This window comes from Agelaius phoeniceus, chromosome 26 (genome assembly GCF_051311805.1).
Source record: "Agelaius phoeniceus isolate bAgePho1 chromosome 26, bAgePho1.hap1, whole genome shotgun sequence".
NCBI lineage: Eukaryota > Metazoa > Chordata > Aves > Passeriformes > Icteridae > Agelaius > Agelaius phoeniceus.
In genome coordinates, this window is record NC_135290.1 from 2133030 (window position 1) to 2149730 (window position 16701).

Below are 16701 nucleotides of genomic sequence, written 5' to 3' on the forward strand. Positions count from 1 at the left end.
CAGCAAGGTTCCTGAAACAAATGATTTAACGTTCCCTGATTAAGGGACTTAAGTAGAAATACTATAAATAAGAAAATTTTGAAGCCTGCAGCGTTATGGGCCCACTTGCCACACACAAAAACCGACGCAGTACAACCAGTCATTCCCAAGGGGGTTTGTAATGGACCACGAAATGTTCTGGCAGCTTGGAGGAGTCACGAGGCACAGGAGTGTGCCCTTTGCAGGGGAAAGACTGCAAGGTCTGCAAGGTGCCAGGTGGGTATCAGCCACCCTCACCGTCAAGCACCAGCTGTGGCAGCCAGCCTGCTCTGCCCAGGCACCAGGAAGCGCTGCCAGGGACAGGGGGACTCAGTCTGATCACATGCAGAGAGATACTTTAGGACTTTAGCATCAGATCTCCAGCCCCTCCCTTCCCTCAGCCCAGGCAAAAGCAGCCCATGCTGAAGGGGCAACTGGGATGTATGTGAAGGAACATTGGTTTTAGCCAAGAAAGTGGCTCTAGTCAAATGGCAGAAGCCACCTGAGCTCATGACAGCCAGGACAGCACCAGCTCTAGTTCCAAGCATTTGCCTCATGCTCTACACTGATCCAGACAGGAGTGGTGAGGCAGAGCCCTGTGGGGCAGGCTGAAAGGGAGTGCAGATGGCTCAGTGGCACCAGAGCACAGCTGCCAAGGGGCAGGGTCCCTGGTCAGTGCAGAGCTGGTGGCAGAGGGGCCTGGCCACAGCCAGCAGTGGGGACAGAGCTTCCCTGCTGTGGCACTGCCAGGCTGCCCTTGTGCTGGGCTGTCTGCCCTGCTCCAGAGACCCCAGTGCAGCCACCAGACAAGAGATGGGACAGGACAAGGGCTTGGTCTATAGTGTTGTTCCCACTCAGGTAGGAAGCAAGGCATGAAGGAATGTCCCTGCCTGGCTGCAGCAGCCTCTGGGGCGGCCAATGCAGCATGGCCTCTACTACCAGTGACTAGAGGAAGAGGGAGAGCTCCTGAGACCTGAACAAAACCAATCACAAAACTAGGCAAGAATTTCTTTAGAGTTTAACTAAGAATGCAATACTATTTCCAGCCAGTTTCCCATCTCGATAGTCACGTAACAAACCAAGGCAATGACGGTCTTTAGTTGACTGAACAGTTCTCAAGTTCAAACGTTGACACTTAATAGAGGGTCTCAGCATTGCTGCTCCGAGGCCTCTTGATCTTCTCGATGTTTTTAAGGATCATGTCATGCAAAGTGACCTGCAAAAAGGAAGAACAGGACTCAGACAGGGAGCCAGCCATCCAGCTTGCACCATAAGCACTGGTTACCACAGCAGCACCACCCTCAACCCTTGTGTGCAACCACACCCCTGGTTAAGGTAAGGCCTTCCTTCAGCCAGACCTTACAGAAGCCAGTATACAGAATACCAAAAACATTCATTCACAAACCCTAGGATTGCCTTGTACTGTATGAAGAGCTGAGGATCAGATTCTCACAGAGGGGGCACAAATATTTTGCACTATGGCCCTGTGAGCACTGCTGGAAACATCTGCATTTCTGAGAGATGGTGGAGAAACACTTCACTGGAGGCAGAGTGGGAAGCAGGCAGGCTCAGGGGGAAAGGGGAGAGGAGCAGCAGCAGGAGCACAGTGTGACTGTGTGCTTTCACTCACATATTGATTTCTCAGCTCTGAAATGATGAGGCGCAGACTAATGTACTCCTTCTCGTCGATCTCCGTCACGGTGCGGCGATAATCCTCCTGTGGGGCACACACAGCTCAGCCCAGGCTCCCACAAAGCACCCCAGCCTCAGCTCAATCCTCACAGGATCCCCTCCTCTTCCCCCAGCACCCTCAGCCCAGACAGGACAGTCACAAAGCAGCTCAGAGTCCCAGCACCAACATGGAAATCTGCACGTCCCCGCTGACTTACCACATGAGGGTACTTGGCTATTTTGGAAACCAACTTTGCTCTTGTGATATAGTATCTGGCAGGGAAAGAGAGAGATTAAAGCTCAGATAAATAACCAGGATTATATTCAGGTCCAAGCTGCCCTCTAACAACAGCTGGAGAACCCTTCCCAAAAACATTGCTCTTCTAAGGAGATCCCAAAAAAGATCCCAATAAAGCTATTTTGGAAACCAGCTTTGCTCTTGTGATAGAGTATCTGGCAGGGAAAGAGAGAGATTAAAGCTCAGATAAACAGCACCAGGATTATTTTCAGGTCCAAGCTGCCTTGCACAACAGCTGGAGGACCTTTCCCAAAAAATTTTCCTCTTCCAAGGAGATGCCAAAACAGAAGTCTGCTCTTGCATGCCCACCTAGAAATCTGGTCCAGGTAAGATGCTGCCTCACTCTCCACAGTCCGAAGCTCAGCAACTGTTTCTTCCTGCAGGGGAGACAAGGAAAGTTACCTCCAGTAGGCTGCAGCTGGCCTTCAGGGCTCAGGAAGCACTGTCTCAGCAGCACCACATCAAGTGCAGGTTTGGGTTTTGAAATCTAAGCCAATCCCATGACTGCAGCTGCTGGATATCATGAACTGAAGGATTCAGAGGAAGCCCAGAGATCCAAGCCCCTGGAGAACACAGCAGTGCCTTACCTGAATAGAAACACCAAAGTTGTTCCCATCCTCTATCCTGGGAATGAGAAGCTGCACCCACATTTTGACCTGCAGTGGAGAGATCACAGCACTGACCAATGCCAACATCTGCACAAGGATTTCTCTCAGGAACGCCAGCAAAAGCTCCCAGGACCCTGCCTTTGCAACAGAGCTCATGATCAACTGCTGCAGGTCCCTTATGCCCCTCTAACACTTCCAAGATCATTTCCCACATGGCTGGGATGCCATGCAAGCCAGCACAGGCCCAGCTTCCCATGGAAAGCTCTCCTCACCATGCCACAGGAGCTCCTGGCAGGAGTCTGTGCCAGGGCAAAGGAAGGGCAAGGCAAAGCCTCATGAGGCTGATAACAGACATCCTTCTCCTTCAGGTGAACCACAGAGCTCCCCAAGGGTTTCAGCTGCCAGACAGGACAAAGCCCTGCCTTTCCTCATCTGCAGCACAGAGGGACCTGCTCCTCCCACAGCTCCACCTCTGCAGGAGTAAAACCACCCCTCTGCCTCCCCCTGCTCCAGGCTCACCGTATTGCACTTCTCAATGAGCAGCCTGATCTCTGGTTTCACTTTCTCAATGATGTCCACCAGCTGCTGGTTGCTCTTCAGCATCCCATTGGGCATCACAAACACTTTGGTACCTGTGGCAGAGACAAACCCTCAGGGTCAGGGATTCACAGCAGCAGCTGCACCAGGGCTGGACCAAGGGGCCTCACTCAGCTCCCACCAAGGCCAGAAAGAGGCTGAGCCAGGCTGGGGCCACCTGCAGGGAAGGGGAAAGGGACATGGGACAAGCAGTGACCACAAGGGGAGGAAAGGAGAGAACACAGAGCAGGATGAGCCTGAAGAGCTCGAGGATGCTGAGCACAAAGGGTTTTCCTGGTGCACAAGAAGTTTCTGTCTCAGCTTAATGCAAAGCCTGGAATGTTCTTTCAGACAAAGAGAGGAACTGCACAGAGCCACCAGGAGTTCAGCAGCCTCTGTCAGCAGGCCAGGATCCAGCCAAGCACTACTTATGTCTATCAGAGAAGTACTAATTATGCTTCTAAGAGCTGGAACCTGACTCCTCCACATCAAAACATCTGTAAGTCAGGCTGTGGCCTGCATGAGCAGCAGCTGCTGTCAGGGCAGGGCAAGTGGGGCTTGCACAATTTGCATCTCCAAGGCTCAGTGCAGCAGTTCAGGGGGCAGGCAGCAATACAAGGGACTTGGGGAGTCTTACCCTGAAAGGTCTCTTCGTGGTCTTCCAGCTTCCTCTTTTTCATATTTGGCTAAAATATACAAAATGTTTCAGTCACAAACTAGTTGTAAGCGGTAGAAATATTGTAAAGGAAAAAAAAAATAAAAAGAAAAACTTAGAGCCCTGGTTTCTGAGCACTCTTCCTTAAATCCTAGGAAGAGCTGCAGAGCAGTGTTAGCTCCAGGCTTGAGAGATCAATCTCTAACAGCCCCTGAGCCAAGACCTGGTGTTAAATAAGAATATCCCACTCCAGCAGAGAGCAAACCATGCAGTTTGAACAGGAGCTGGGATCACAGCCAGGAGAGAAACCTTACCCCATCCAGTCCATCATGGCTGTTGGTGAGAAGAATTGGGTCAGGCACTGGGAGGTTCATGTCCGAATGGATCTGAGTCAGATCATGAATATTCAGGATGGGTTCCTGCAAAATAAAGCAGATTTGTTACTTGATCACGAGCTAACAAATTCTGCCACAACAAACACAACAAGAGAAAAGATTCAGGCCTCCTTTTTGTCCAAAATTAGCATGAATGAAGATAAAAAGCCTGGAAATAGACTGTAGACCCCCTACCCATGAGTCCAGGCCATGATGTCCCTGTGAGAGCCCAACACTGCCAGGGACAGCCCAGTGGGGAGAAAAATAAATGTGAGAGATCACAGAAAGCAAACTGCACAAGACAGCACCCCTCCAGAGCCAAGAGCACTGCAGCTGCTGCCTTGTGTCCCTGCAGCAAGGTGAGATGCTCAGAAAACAGCCCTGGAGAGACCTGCCACAGCACTTTCAAAATGTGGCTGCAAGTGGGAAAGGATACAAGGCACACCCTACCTTAAGGAATCCATCGAGTTCTAACAGCTTCTTTGGAAAAAAGTTTGCTACGAGGTCTTCAGCCTAAGAGAGAAAGAAAGAACAAACAGTGATGTGCAAGAAGGCCACGTGGCTCCCACCAGCAGGCAAGAACAGCAGGGAAATCATCTGTGCACAAGCAGGAAACAAAGAGAACCCAGTGCTTCCTGCTGCCAACACCAAACAAAGCGCAGGTGAGAAGAAAGCCACGGGGTTCAGGAGGCTCACAGCAGTGAGGAGGGCATCAGTTGGGTGCTGCTGAGCTTCCAGGGCAGGCCCAACCCACGGCTGAGTGTGTCAGAAAGATAAGGCCAAAAAAACCCATTCCTGCTCAGCCCGTGGCACTCACCTCACTCGTGATCCGCTCCCTGAAGGAGTCAACCTACAGAACGAAACAGGGACACGTCAGGGTGGCTCTGAACAGCCGGGGAGGCCGCGCTGAGCCCCGCATGACCCTCCCGGCTCAGCTCCCGCTCTCCCGGGGGACCGGGAGGAGCCCGCCAACACCGAGCGGGGGCTGCCCGGAGCGGCTCCGTCCGCCTGCCCCGACCCCGGGCGCTGCGGGGAGCTGGAAACCGGGAGGGAAGATCCTCCGATCCTCCAGGCCGCCCCCCGGGGCACACGGGCCCGGCTCGGGGGCGGCCGCAGCCCAGCCCCGGCCGCATCCCCGCCCCCCGGCGCTGCAGGGCCGGGCGGGGGTGGAGACACCGGGGTCCCGTCGGGGCGGGCGGGCCGCGCTCGGCGGCCGGGTTGGAACGGCCGGGAGGCACCGTGGGGCGGCCCCAAGCCCGCCCCGCCCCGGGCCGGCGCCAGCAGAGCTCGGTGCGGGCCGGCGGAGCGGAGGCGGCCACCGAGAGGGGCCGGAGCGGGGCCGGGCGAGGCCAGGCGGGGCGGGGCGAGCGGCGGGGCCGGGCGCACCTTGAGCTTCACCTCCGGGTCCACCTTGAGCAGCGAGGCCATGGCGGGTCCGGTCTCGGGGCCGCTCCGCTTCCCCGGGGCCCACACCGGAAATGACCTCACGCCGCGCGCCCGCCAATGCCGCGCGCGCCCGCCGCCCGCGTGACCGGCCCCCACCGCGCGCGCGCGCGCACGCGCCGCCGGCTCCCGGCCGCTCCAGCGCCGCCCGGGGCGGGGACACCGAAAATGGCGGCGCCGGGACCGCGCCCCCGCCTGCGTCACGTCCGGCGCGCGGCGATGGCGGGGCGCGCGCGGGCGGCGCGATGGAGGCAGCGCGGGCGGGCGGCACCGGCACCGGCGGCACGGCGCACGTCAGCTTCGTGTGCCAGCGCTGCTGCCAGCCGCTCAAGCTCGACACCTCCTTCAAGGTGCTCGACCGCCTCACCATCCAGGAGCTCACCGGTACCGGGCGCCGTGGGGTTGGGTGGGCGGCCGGGGTTCGGGCCTAGGCCCGGGCCTGGCTGACGCCGTCTCTCCCACAGCCCCGCTGGTGAGCGCCGCCCCGGCCAGGCCCGGGGACCTGCACGAAGAGGAGAGCGCCCTCACGGAGGTACGGCGGGTCCGGCGGCGGGGCTCGGCGGCAGCAGCTCCCCCGGGCCTGCCGGTAACGGTGTTTCCTTGTCTCCAGGAAGCTTTCGTGGAGAACCGGCAGGATGGCGTGTCCAGGAGGTTCATCCCGCCTGCCAGGTACAGCCACAGTCCCGCCAGGCCCGGCCCAGCTGGGAGCCTGTCCTCTCCTCCGAGCTTGAGCCTGTGCTGGGGCAGCGCCTCAGAAATGTCCCCCCATGCGGCTGGATCACACTGAATAGCTCGTGTGAGCCCCCAGAGCTTCCCCTGCGGGATCCCCGTGGCCCTCGGGCTCCTTTTCACACAGAACTGCACAGTCCTTGGGGCACTGTGGGTCAGCAAACCTGACAGAGCCCCCAAAACACGGGTTTCCCCAGCCTCCTGCTCTCCCTTTTTCCCTGAGTCATCCCCAGATTGTGGTCTGGCGCTGGAGCTGCCTCCCCTCAGCACTTAGCACTCATGTCAGTAATGTTCTTTCCAAGAATGATGTCAACAGAAAGTGCCAACAGTTTCACGCTGATCGGAGAGGCCTCGGATGGTGGCACCATGGAAAACCTCAGCAGGAGACTGAAGGCAAGTGGGTCATGAGCTGGCAAACTCAGATCCTTTGGAACAGAGCTTCAGTTTTTCCTGATGCTCTGCAAAACTAAACTGCCAAGTTTCCCATAGCATTTACCAGCCTTACAGAGGCTTGGTTGGTGAGTAGTTGAGCAGAGATAGATTCTTTTAATCAATATTTGACCTGCAGAGAAGATTCCTGCTAACTGAAGCTGCTGAGAAGCAGCAGGCAGCTGCCTGTGGTTTCACTTGCACTGATGTGAGCCCTTCCTCCAGGTCACTGGCGACCTCTTTGACATCATGTCTGGGCAGACAGATGTGGATCACCCACTGTGTGAGGAGTGCACAGACACTCTGCTGGACCAGCTGGACACACAGCTCAACATCACAGAGAACGAGTGCCAGAACTACAAGTGAGTGATGCAGAGATGACAGAGCTGCTGTGGCTTGAGGCACAATCAGTGTGGATGATTTATTAAAAAATATGGATATTGATCTAGTACTGATATCCAACTGTGATGGACAAAAACTCTCTAACAGTTTAGAGTTAGAAAGTGTATGTTTATTGTGGGATAGCTCCCAAATACACACCACAATTTACAGGTGATTACAGAGTCCTTTTATCTATACAAGTATTGAATATCCAAAATACAAATGCATATTCATAACTTTGGTACATCCCACTCCCCACTTCATATGGTAATTAGTTCAAAAGCTATTAAGCATACAGAGTTTGTTCCTTGGAATGGGTCGGGGGTCCCAAAATGAGGAAGTAAATGAAGTCTTCCTCGTTCTGACCTTTCTACCTTTTCAATGCAAATATGATAACTGAACCCTTGGTAGAACTCCCATACCCTGTCCTCAATTGGTTTCAGAACAGAGGAGGCCACGATTGTCTTATGTTCCCAAAAGCCATTTATCAGTTTCTATATTCTTCATTATAAACCCAGCTAACCAAACATTGTGTTGCCAAGCAATCAATTATTAGTTAACTACTAACTCTTAGCTTCGTCAAGGCCTACCCATTAATTTTAATTAACTCAAATAAAGCTTATCTCTAACTAAAATCTTAGTTCCTCTAAAATCTCTAAATTCCTTAAAGTTTATGTCTCATGGAGAGCTCAGGATTGACAAGAGCTGCAGGGGCTGCCAGTGCAGGACTTCCCAGGATACCTGTTCTGGCAATCCTGTTGTTCTCCTCTAGGAGATGCCTGGAGATACTGGAGCAGATGAATGAGGATGATAAAGAGAAGCTGCAGGCAGAGCTGAAGGAGCTGGCACTGGAGGAAGAGCGGCTGATCCAGGAGCTGGAGGATGTGGAGAAGAACCGCAAGATTGTGGCTGAGGACTTTGAGAAAGTCAGGGCAGAGGCAGAGCGGCTGGAGCAGGAGGAGGCTCAGTGAGTGGCAGGGCTTGGAGGCAAAAAATAAATGAGAAACATGGAAATGGTGACATGAGAAACCTGTAAATGTGCCCAAATGCCAGGGGCTCGCTCTGTGCAGAAGGAAAGTGAGACCAAACTGGCCTGCAGAGCTGTCACTCTGAGGTAGAAGCCAGCACTCAGCACTTCTTGTCTTGTTTGTGCTCAAAGGTACCAGAAGGAATACTGTGAGTTCAAGAGGCAGCAGCTGGAGCTGGATGATGAGCTGAAAAGTGTGGACAACCAAATGCGCTATGCCCAGATGCAGCTGGATAAACTAAAGAAAACCAACGTGTTCAATGCTACCTTTCACATCTGGTAATGTGGACATGGGCACATTATATCCATTTTCTTGGAATCTGCAGTGTGAAGGTTTTTAAGTCACTGCATTTGATAGGAAAGGTACAAGCCAGCTCACAGTTACCTCCCAGCAAGGCAATGAGTGCCAGCTGTCAGGAGTGGCAGCCAGGCTGTGGGACTGGGAAATGGCTCCTTCACCAGTCCCAGAAACACTTTGGGAACCCTGTGCCATCCAGCAGTGACACTGGCATTAGGGTTCACAGAGCAGGCAGCTTGGAGGGGCTGGCTGGGGGATTTTGTTGTGTTTTTATGAAAAAGAGACAAGTGTTTGGTGTTTACATACACTTGTTAAGAATAGCCCCAAACCTTGTGCTTGGCTGGCACTGTGTGTGCTGTGCTCTTGGGACACAGCCCCTATTTGGTTATCAGGCCATGAGCTTTTCCCAGCCTAGCACATTTATTTATAATTCTTCTTATCACAGGCACAGTGGGCAGTTTGGCACAATAAATAACTTCAGGCTTGGCCGCCTCCCCAGCGTTCCTGTGGAGTGGAACGAGATCAACGCTGCCTGGGGGCAGACTGTGCTCCTGCTGCATGCCCTGGCCAACAAAATGGGCCTGAAGTTCCAGAGGTACCTGCAAATACCACACACAGGTCATTTATGACCCAGAGGAAGGCAGGCAGACTCAGGTGCCTGTGAATTCTGTCTCCTTTTTTTCAGATACCGCCTTGTCCCCTACGGTAACCATTCCTATTTGGAGTCCCTCACAGACAAATCCAAGGTAAGGGATCCCATGCAAACCATGGGACATTGATCTTGAGTGCCAGAGCCCTGGTCACACTAGGGATGCAGGAAACAAAGCTTGGTCTCTGTGGATTTGGAGTCCAGGAAAGCTGTGGCTGCCCCAGCTCCTCCAGCATGGTGACATCTCACATCCTTCATGAAGCCACTGGTGCTGCCAGCCAGCAGTGTTAAAACTGACAGAACTGTTGAATAGGCAGAGGCATGTTTTGGGGTGATTGGCAGGCAAATGGCATGATTTGGGGTTGGTAGAAGTCAGGAAAATATACCTGCACATGGTAGGCACTTGCACAAAACCAAGTCACACCTGCCCTGTGCCACAAGCCATTTCTCAGCATCCCATGACAAATGTAAGCCTCACATGAGGTTAAAAAGCTGCAGTGACCCTATCAAAAACAAGTGCTTGGTGTTCCTGATACAAATCTCTTTTCCAGGAGCTTCCCCTGTACTGCTCTGGAGGCTTGAGGTTCTTCTGGGACAATAAGTTTGATCACGCCATGGTGGCATTCCTGGACTGTGTGCAGCAGTTCAAAGAGGAGGTGGAGAAAGGTGAAACTCGGTTTTGTTTGCCTTACAGGTGAGTGTTGCCACAAAACTGTCAAACTCAGCCCTGTGTGCTCTTCCTAGCATTGTTTCAGCCCTGATTTTTCAGAAATCATCTGCAATTCTTTATGATGTGTTTGATTGAAACTTCAAGCCAGCCCCTTGGGTGGAGTCCTGAGGCTTGCTCAAATCCCTTTAAAAACAGGATAGTGTTACTGTCAGCTTTAATATGTAGCACTTGGTGTCATTCTGAGGCTCAATGCTTGTGGTAGGAATACACTAATTAAAGCTTGTGTGTGATACAGGATGGACGTGGAGAAAGGAAAGATCGAAGACACAGGTGGCAGTGGTGGCTCTTACTCAATTAAAACACAATTTAACTCTGAAGAGCAGTGGACAAAAGCACTAAAATTCATGTTAACTAACCTGAAATGGGGCCTGGCCTGGGTCTCATCCCAATTCTACAACAAGTAACTGATCAGAACTTGGCCTGGCAGCCATGGAGTGTCTGCATTGTGTTGGAGAAAGGCAAATGAAGATGTCTCTTAATATTAACCAGTACAAAATGTTTACAATACCAAAAATCCACAAGACACTTTATTTACAATGCCATTATTACAAGTAGTTTGTAGAAAAGCAATATGCAAAATTGTATCCTTGAGTTGAACAGAATAAAACCCAGCTATTAAAAGGATTCTAAACTGTTATATTTGGGGTTTATGGCCATGCACATAAATCATTGTCAAATGAGCATCAGTTTGATGCTGCTCTGTTACAGCTAATGCAAGGTTGGAAAAGCAGGACATTACAAACACAGGGAATAATGTGGGAAAACTGCCAGAACTCTTCCTGGTCATTAAAGAGTTTAAAATAAAGTATTTTCTAAGTCATATCAGCACTTCTTTGTGCTACTGCACTTGGAAAGGTCTGATACCATTACAGCACTGTAATCCATCCTGCAGGCTGTTCCTGCACAGGGCAGTGCTGAGGAAACAATGAAATTATTCCAGGTGTTTCCAGCCAGCAGTGCCTGGCACAGCACAGACCCCTGGCATTGGCAGGGACAGCCAGGCTGGGCACTGCTGTGGTGACAGTCACAGTGCTGGCACAGAGGGGACAATGCCAGGCAGCTGGGACAGGGGTTTTACAAAAGCAGCAGGAGGAGACAGCAGCCCCATTTGTGAGAGCTGGTCCCACCAGCCATGGCAGCACCTTTCAAACACAGCCACTCTGAGGGATCTCTGATTAAAGGGAGCTTAGATTCAAAACTTAAAAGATGCAGCTTTTACAATAAAGCTTTTAGAGCATTTCTAAACACTGTGGTGCTGTTGAGCCTCCTTCCAGAGCATGACAGTGATGCCCAGCAGGACGAGCTTTGCTAATTAACACATGACAGAATTCAGGTAACCCTGAGCTGTGCTGGGCAGTGACACAGAGCAGGGACAGTTGTCAGCAGTGTGACAGCTCCTGCTGCTGGGCCAGTGACTGGATGGACAGGATGGTTCTATTTCTGAAGAGGAATTCTGTCCTGAGGAGATTTGGTGGCACGGTGCTGCTTGGGGGTGGTGCTGCCAACGATGCGCCTCACCACGGCGTAGGAGAACTCCAGGATGCTCTGGGGAGTGATGCCAGTGATGCAGTTTAAATGCTCCACAGCCTGGAAAAAAAGAAAAGATCACCTAAATCTGTGAGTTTACAGACTGACAAGAGTAACTGCTCTATCTGCCAGTGAGGCATTGCCTGTGGGGTTTTGTTCTGGCTGTGAAGCACTAAAGGTGAGGACACTTGTAGGAATGTGCCCCCTGTTGAAGGAGTGACAAAATTATTCCTTGTCTGCTTAAAAAGGCAAAAAGCCCAGAAGTTTCTCTCCCAATTTGGTACAAAAGACACCTCATAAAACCTTTGGGACTTCACCTCAGACCTGGGGCTGTCCAACTGGACAGAGGCCAACAGGGCCAGCCTAGGTAATTCACTAGGAAAGGAAGAGAACAAAGGAAATAATTGCTTTTGTGGGGTGTTTTAGCAGGAGCAAGAACCTCTTCCCCCTAACTCAGTTTTTCTCTGTAAGAGCTTTGTTATTTTGCCTTTTATTGAACCTTTTTCTGTTTCCAACACTACCTCAAAAGCCATCCTGCTAATTTGACACCATTCAAAGTAGCTAAACTATCTGAAGTGTAACGAGTTTCTCTAAGAGCTCATAAAACCTAACTCAAAAAGCAACACATCAAACACCAGTGCCAGCACACAGCTCTGACAGAAACCCACCAAATGCTTTGTGCTAAAAGACAGAGGTGTCCCCTCCCAGTGCAGCCCCAGTTGCTGTGCTGGAGCCACCACAGATAAACCACCTTGGCACTGTGTTTTGCTGTGCTGGAACCACCACAGATAAACCACCTTGGCACCGTGTTCCTGTGGAGCCAACGCCTTCAGCAGTGACTGTACCTGCTCCCAGCGCCCGGGGCTCAGGATGAACACACCTGTACTGATGACTCCAACAGCCAGGAGCATGAAATCTTCCTTCACTGTTAAAAACTTGGCTCTGAAGGAAGAAAAGTGTGTTCAGGTGTAAAACGTTGCTTCACAGTTCAAAAGCACCTGCTGTTGCAGCTGCCAGTGCCCAGGACATGTTGGTTTATTTAGGCCAGCCTGAATAAACCACTGGAACTGACAGTGCAAGGCTGGATTTTAACCAAATGAAACATTTTCCTTGCCCTTGAAGCAGGTGTGGAAAAGCATGTTGCTTTGAACTGGTGTATTTAGAAACAATGATGAATGTCCCCACAAATGATTTTTTTAAATGGCACAATGAGAAATGCCCCAAAATGGCATAAATAGCAGCATATGCTATGCCCTAAAATAGCATACCTAGCAGCATATCCTGCTATTTATTAGCTTTTTCAAGGGTTTTCATTTCAAAGGGTTATTTTAAGTCATTGTCAGGTCTTACATCTGCAGTTTGCTTGGTGTGGAGTTCTCAATGGCAATCTTCAGCAGGGTGTCATAGATGGTCTCTCTGGTCAGGTAGCAGAGGTCCAGCAGCTGCACACACAGCTGGTGTAAGGGTTTGGCAGGAAGCAAGCAGCCATTGTATCCTGGCAGAGATCACACCATCAGGGCCACGTTTTGGGTCGCTACATTGAGTCTTAGGTACCATAAGGGAGAGGGAATTCTGAGGACAACTGCCCCTGTCTCTGAGTGCCACAGGATCCCTCAGCCTCAATGTAATTTCACTCTGAAATTCAGGCTGGCAGAACTGGGCTGTGGTGGTACCAGGTCTTGGTTTCTCTGGGTCAGGACTGAAGGCACTTGAGACAGTAATTCATGTTCAGACTCAGGTGTTTATTATTTCTGATCAGTAAAACAGTCTCACTGCTGTGAGTTCTGCAGTCTTTCATCAGAAGGCACAAAATGGCCAACAGTCTCTTGTTCCAAGGTCTTTTAAGGCTAAACTATCCAATTAAGAGCTGGCACCTAGATTATTTTCCCTTTTAACCCAATAACTGATCCCAATGTGGACTTTTCTGCCCAATTACAAAATGCCACACAAACCCATGGAGAAGAAGGAAGAAGCAGCATGAAGAAGAAACCCAGGATGACACCCTGTGCCCTCCATCTTGCTTCCATCCACAGCACACTAAAAATCCCAAAATCTCAATTTCTCACCAAGTGATACACCTACACTGCTCTCTATAATCTGTTTCACACTTTTGTGGATTCCAGTCTATCTTGAAGTCTGGGAAACTTTCTCCATGGATGAGGGTCAAAGTCAGTGCTCCCCTGAGGGTCAGGACACCCCAGAGCAGACAGAGAAATATTCCCAGTGCCCTGGGTTTCCACACTGGGCCAAGGAAATGGTGAGTGATTGTAGAAAATGTGGCCTGGCACCACATTTGGGGGCTTTAAACTCTTAATATTTTACTGAATGAGTCATGGCTCTCTGTCCAACAACATTCTACAAAGGAAAAAGTTCTCATCTAAAAAGTGAAGATCTGGACAATCTGAACAGTTCCACGTGCAAAAAAATCTGTAATATGAGACATTTCAGAGCAGCAACAGCTCTATGACCCTACTAAAAAACTTCCTTCCCATTCTCCCTGGCTGATACTCTCACCTAGAACCTCCAGGAGCAATTCCACATAGGCCAAGGGGGTTGACACATTGATGTGGAAGTGCAGAGTGTTTAAAACAGCAAGCTCTGACTCCAGCAATTCCTGTTTAGTGTAGGAATATTTTATGGATTGCAGAAATGTTAAAGCTGTGTCACTGGTCACTCTCTGAAGAAGAAAAAGAGACAAAATGTCTTCCAGGCAGTAAGGTAGGAACAAAGTGCTGTCACCTCTCTGCTCCTGCTGAGCACCAGTCTGAGCTGGCATGGGAAATCCAGCTCTGACCTTCCCCACAGGTTTCAACTCAACAAACCATCCCCAGGCAGGTGTGGACACACAATTTTTGACAACCACAGGGCTGAGGTTTTCCTGCTTTTTCCCCCCTCCCACCCCAGAACTGGGAACACTTCCCAGCAAATTGTTACTGGGTGAGCAGCAATTCACCTGCCCTAAAGGGAATGTGGTGTCCTTGGCATCTCATTATCACTACTGACTTCCAAAAAGGAAATCTATTTTTAAGAGAGATTAATACACTGCAGATTTAACCATGGTCCTAAAGCAAGGACAGGCTGAGCTGGCTTACACTGTAGTGCAGAGAGAGTTTGCTGGCAAGCTGAACACAGGACACGAGTCTCAGGACAAAGGTGTTGGTGATCTGATCCCTGACAGAGCTCCAGCTGCTCCTCTGGCCTTGTGTGCTCCCTCTGTCATCACACATCTGCTCTACCTGCTTGATCATGAACCTACAAAAGCCACAATTGCTCAGAGAATGGTTCTGGCTGCTGAGGAAAAGGAACAAAGGCAATTCTACATGCATGTATATATATAATATATATAATATATACATATATATGTGTATATAGATATATATTTTTATATATATAATATATACATGTATATATATATACGTGTATATATAATATATATTGTATATATATAATATATACAACATACAATATTATATATATTATACATTATTATATAAATAATATATATAATATATATTTATAGATATATATCTATTATATACATTATAATATATATTATATACTATATTATATACATTATATTGTATATAATGTATATTGTATACAATATATAATATTGTATACAATATACAGTATATAATATATAGTACATATTATATATATTGTCTGTGTATATATACATACATAATATATATTATATATACATATATATGTGTATACATCTAATATTATATATATATTATGCATGTATTTTTATATACATCTATTTATTACGTATGTGTATGAATATGTATGTATGTATGTATATATAGGAGTATATGTAGAAGTAATAATTCAGATTAAATGAATGAGGAGACAAAGCTCATTAATCCTCTGTGGTTTTGGGACAGAGTGAAACAGGGCTGGGCAGTAAAACCCCATCAGGCGATGGGAAATGTGCTGAGTGTTTAGGACTCTCATTACCGTTCAAGTAACTCCACTGCCTGGTACCGTGTGGACTGGTCCAAGTGCCATTTTTCAGACAAAAGGAATATAAATTCTGCAAAAAGCACAGCAAGCACTCATTGCAGGCTCCCGAAGCTCGGTGTACAGCTGCCCCGGGAGCTGCTGTGCTGAGCCTCACCCACGATCCGCGTCTCTTTGAAACACCCAGCCTGCTCGGGCAGCTCGCTCAGGTACTGCTCGTTCTCCTTGGCCAAGTGGATCAGGGTGTCCTCGATAATTTCAGGAGCAACCCCACTGAACACGGGCCCTGAGTCACGGCCCCGGCCTCCCAGGGGCACCTGAGTCCCCATGGAGCGGGGCAGGTCCGAGGCCGTTATGGCAGCGATTGCACCGGTCCTACGGGGAGAGACCGGCACGGGGCTCCTCCGCCTCCTCCCGGCCGCTCGGGGGCGGCACCGGGCCGGGTCGGACCGGGCTTTGGACAGGGCCCGGTTCAGGCCCCGGCCCGGTTCAGGCCCCGGGCGTTTCCCATCACGTGACCCCGCTCCGCCAATCAGCACCCGCCTATGCCACGACCGGCACCGCCCACTCGACGCCACGCGCCGCTTGGGCGCTCCGATTGGCCAGCGAGACCCGCCGGATGTGAGGTCACATCTCCGCGCGGGGACATCGGGGCAAGATGGCGGCGCCGAGGGAGCCGGGTGAGGCGGCCTTCGCGCGGCGCATCGACCCGGCCCGGGAGCCGGGGCTCAGCCCCGAGCAGCGCCGCCTCATGGCGCAGGTGGAGTACGCCCAGCGCCAGCGCGCCCTGCAGCGCCGGCTCCGCAGCCGCAACGTGCTGCTGGCGCTCGGCATCGGCGCGGTGACGTTTGGCATCTGTATCCTCCGGGGCCGCGGAACGGTGGGGCCGGGGGGCTCCGGGGCCGCGCCCGCTGCTTTTCCTTAACTCCCTCCGCAGACGGTTACACCTTCTACTCGGTGTCGCAGGAGCGGTTCCTGGATGAGCTGGAGCAGGAGGCGGAGGCGGCGCGGGCGCGGGCCCGGGCGCGGGCCGAGGGCACCGCAAGCTGAGCGGGGATCGCCCGGCCCGGCCCGGCCCGTGACTGAGCTGCCGCCTGCGCCAGGCAAGACGGGCCTCGAGGCAGATGCGCCTGAGGGGTTCGGGCCTGCCCCGTGCTCTGCTTTGGCCAGGAGAAGGCCCCGGGGGCTCCCCGCAGGCCGGGCAGAGCCCGCCCCGGGGCGGTGCCCGCGGGAGGGACGGGGCACCCGGGAGCCACCACTCCCCACAATAAATTCTCTCACTGGAGACTGCCCAGCGCCCGTTGTCACGGATCTCTTGGGCTGAG

The 16701-nt window shown here is 51.3% G+C and overlaps 4 protein-coding genes across 6 annotated transcripts; 2 read left to right on the forward strand and 2 right to left on the reverse strand.

Annotated features, from left to right (window-relative positions):
• Nucleotides 1–1021: 1021 nt before the first annotated feature.
• Nucleotides 1022–5696, reverse strand: PSME3 (proteasome activator subunit 3). Its single transcript, XM_054649636.2, has 11 exons — nt 5587–5696; nt 5018–5050; nt 4651–4713; nt 4141–4245; nt 3809–3857; nt 3115–3227; nt 2575–2643; nt 2297–2364; nt 1908–1962; nt 1649–1735; nt 1022–1234 (listed from the first exon to the last, which is right to left on the reverse strand). Exons 1-11 carry the CDS (start codon nt 5626–5628, stop codon nt 1154–1156), a joined length of 765 nt encoding a protein of 254 aa, XP_054505611.1. The 5' UTR covers nt 5629–5696; the 3' UTR covers nt 1022–1153.
• Nucleotides 5679–10510, forward strand: BECN1 (beclin 1). 2 transcript variants are annotated; one of them, XM_054649607.2, is made up of 11 exons: nt 5679–6027; nt 6108–6175; nt 6254–6312; nt 6675–6765; nt 7027–7163; nt 7955–8149; nt 8342–8488; nt 8953–9102; nt 9193–9253; nt 9708–9850; nt 10122–10510. In XM_054649607.2, exons 1-11 carry the CDS (start codon nt 5679–5681, stop codon nt 10288–10290), a joined length of 1569 nt encoding a protein of 522 aa, XP_054505582.2. In that variant the 3' UTR covers nt 10291–10510. The 2 variants fall into 2 exon arrangements, with proteins under 2 accessions (XP_054505582.2, XP_054505579.2); XM_054649604.2 differs by having other exon boundaries at nt 6108–6312.
• On the reverse strand, nt 10385–16035 carry CNTD1 (cyclin N-terminal domain containing 1). 2 transcript variants are annotated; one of them, XM_054649612.2, is made up of 7 exons: nt 15534–16035; nt 15374–15449; nt 14506–14665; nt 13928–14090; nt 12764–12908; nt 12294–12355; nt 10385–11473 (listed from the first exon to the last, which is right to left on the reverse strand). In XM_054649612.2, the coding sequence occupies exons 1-7, from the start codon at nt 15703–15705 to the stop codon at nt 11199–11201; spliced, it is 1053 nt and encodes a 350-aa protein (XP_054505587.2). In that variant the 5' UTR covers nt 15706–16035; the 3' UTR covers nt 10385–11198. The 2 variants fall into 2 exon arrangements, with proteins under 2 accessions (XP_054505587.2, XP_054505588.2); XM_054649613.2 differs by having other exon boundaries at nt 11188–11473; nt 12259–12355.
• On the forward strand, nt 15992–16672 carry COA3 (cytochrome c oxidase assembly factor 3). Its single transcript, XM_077190777.1, has 2 exons — nt 15992–16233; nt 16314–16672. Exons 1-2 carry the CDS (start codon nt 16035–16037, stop codon nt 16424–16426), a joined length of 312 nt encoding a protein of 103 aa, XP_077046892.1. The 5' UTR covers nt 15992–16034; the 3' UTR covers nt 16427–16672.
• Nucleotides 16673–16701: the final 29 nt, after the last annotated feature.

Coding starts and splice junctions, on each gene's coding strand:
- COA3 (XM_077190777.1), top strand. CDS start 16,035: ATGGCGGCGCCGAGGGAGCCGGGTGAGGCGGCCTTCGCGCGGCGCATC. Junction 16,234..16,313: donor CGCGGTGACGTTTGGCATCT/GTATCCTCCGGG, acceptor CTCCCTCCGCAG/ACGGTTACACCTTCTACTCG.
- BECN1 (XM_054649604.2), top strand. CDS start 5,679: ATGACCTCACGCCGCGCGCCCGCCAATGCCGCGCGCGCCCGCCGCCCG. Junction 6,313..6,674: donor AGGTTCATCCCGCCTGCCAG/GTACAGCCACAG, acceptor GTTCTTTCCAAG/AATGATGTCAACAGAAAGTG. Junction 9,103..9,192: donor ATGGGCCTGAAGTTCCAGAG/GTACCTGCAAAT, acceptor CCTTTTTTTCAG/ATACCGCCTTGTCCCCTACG.
- CNTD1 (XM_054649612.2), bottom strand. CDS start 15,705: ATGGGGACTCAGGTGCCCCTGGGAGGCCGGGGCCGTGACTCAGGGCCC. Junction 14,091..14,505: donor AACTCTCTCTGCACTACAGT/GTAAGCCAGCTC, acceptor TTTCTTCTTCAG/AGAGTGACCAGTGACACAGC. Junction 12,909..13,927: donor ATTGCTCCTGGAGGTTCTAG/GTGAGAGTATCA, acceptor GATCTCTGCCAG/GATACAATGGCTGCTTGCTT.
- PSME3 (XM_054649636.2), bottom strand. CDS start 5,628: ATGGCCTCGCTGCTCAAGGTGGACCCGGAGGTGAAGCTCAAG. Junction 5,051..5,586: donor ACCCGGAGGTGAAGCTCAAG/GTGCGCCCGGCC, acceptor TTCGTTCTGTAG/GTTGACTCCTTCAGGGAGCG. Junction 2,365..2,574: donor ACTTTGGTGTTTCTATTCAG/GTAAGGCACTGC, acceptor TCTCCCCTGCAG/GAAGAAACAGTTGCTGAGCT.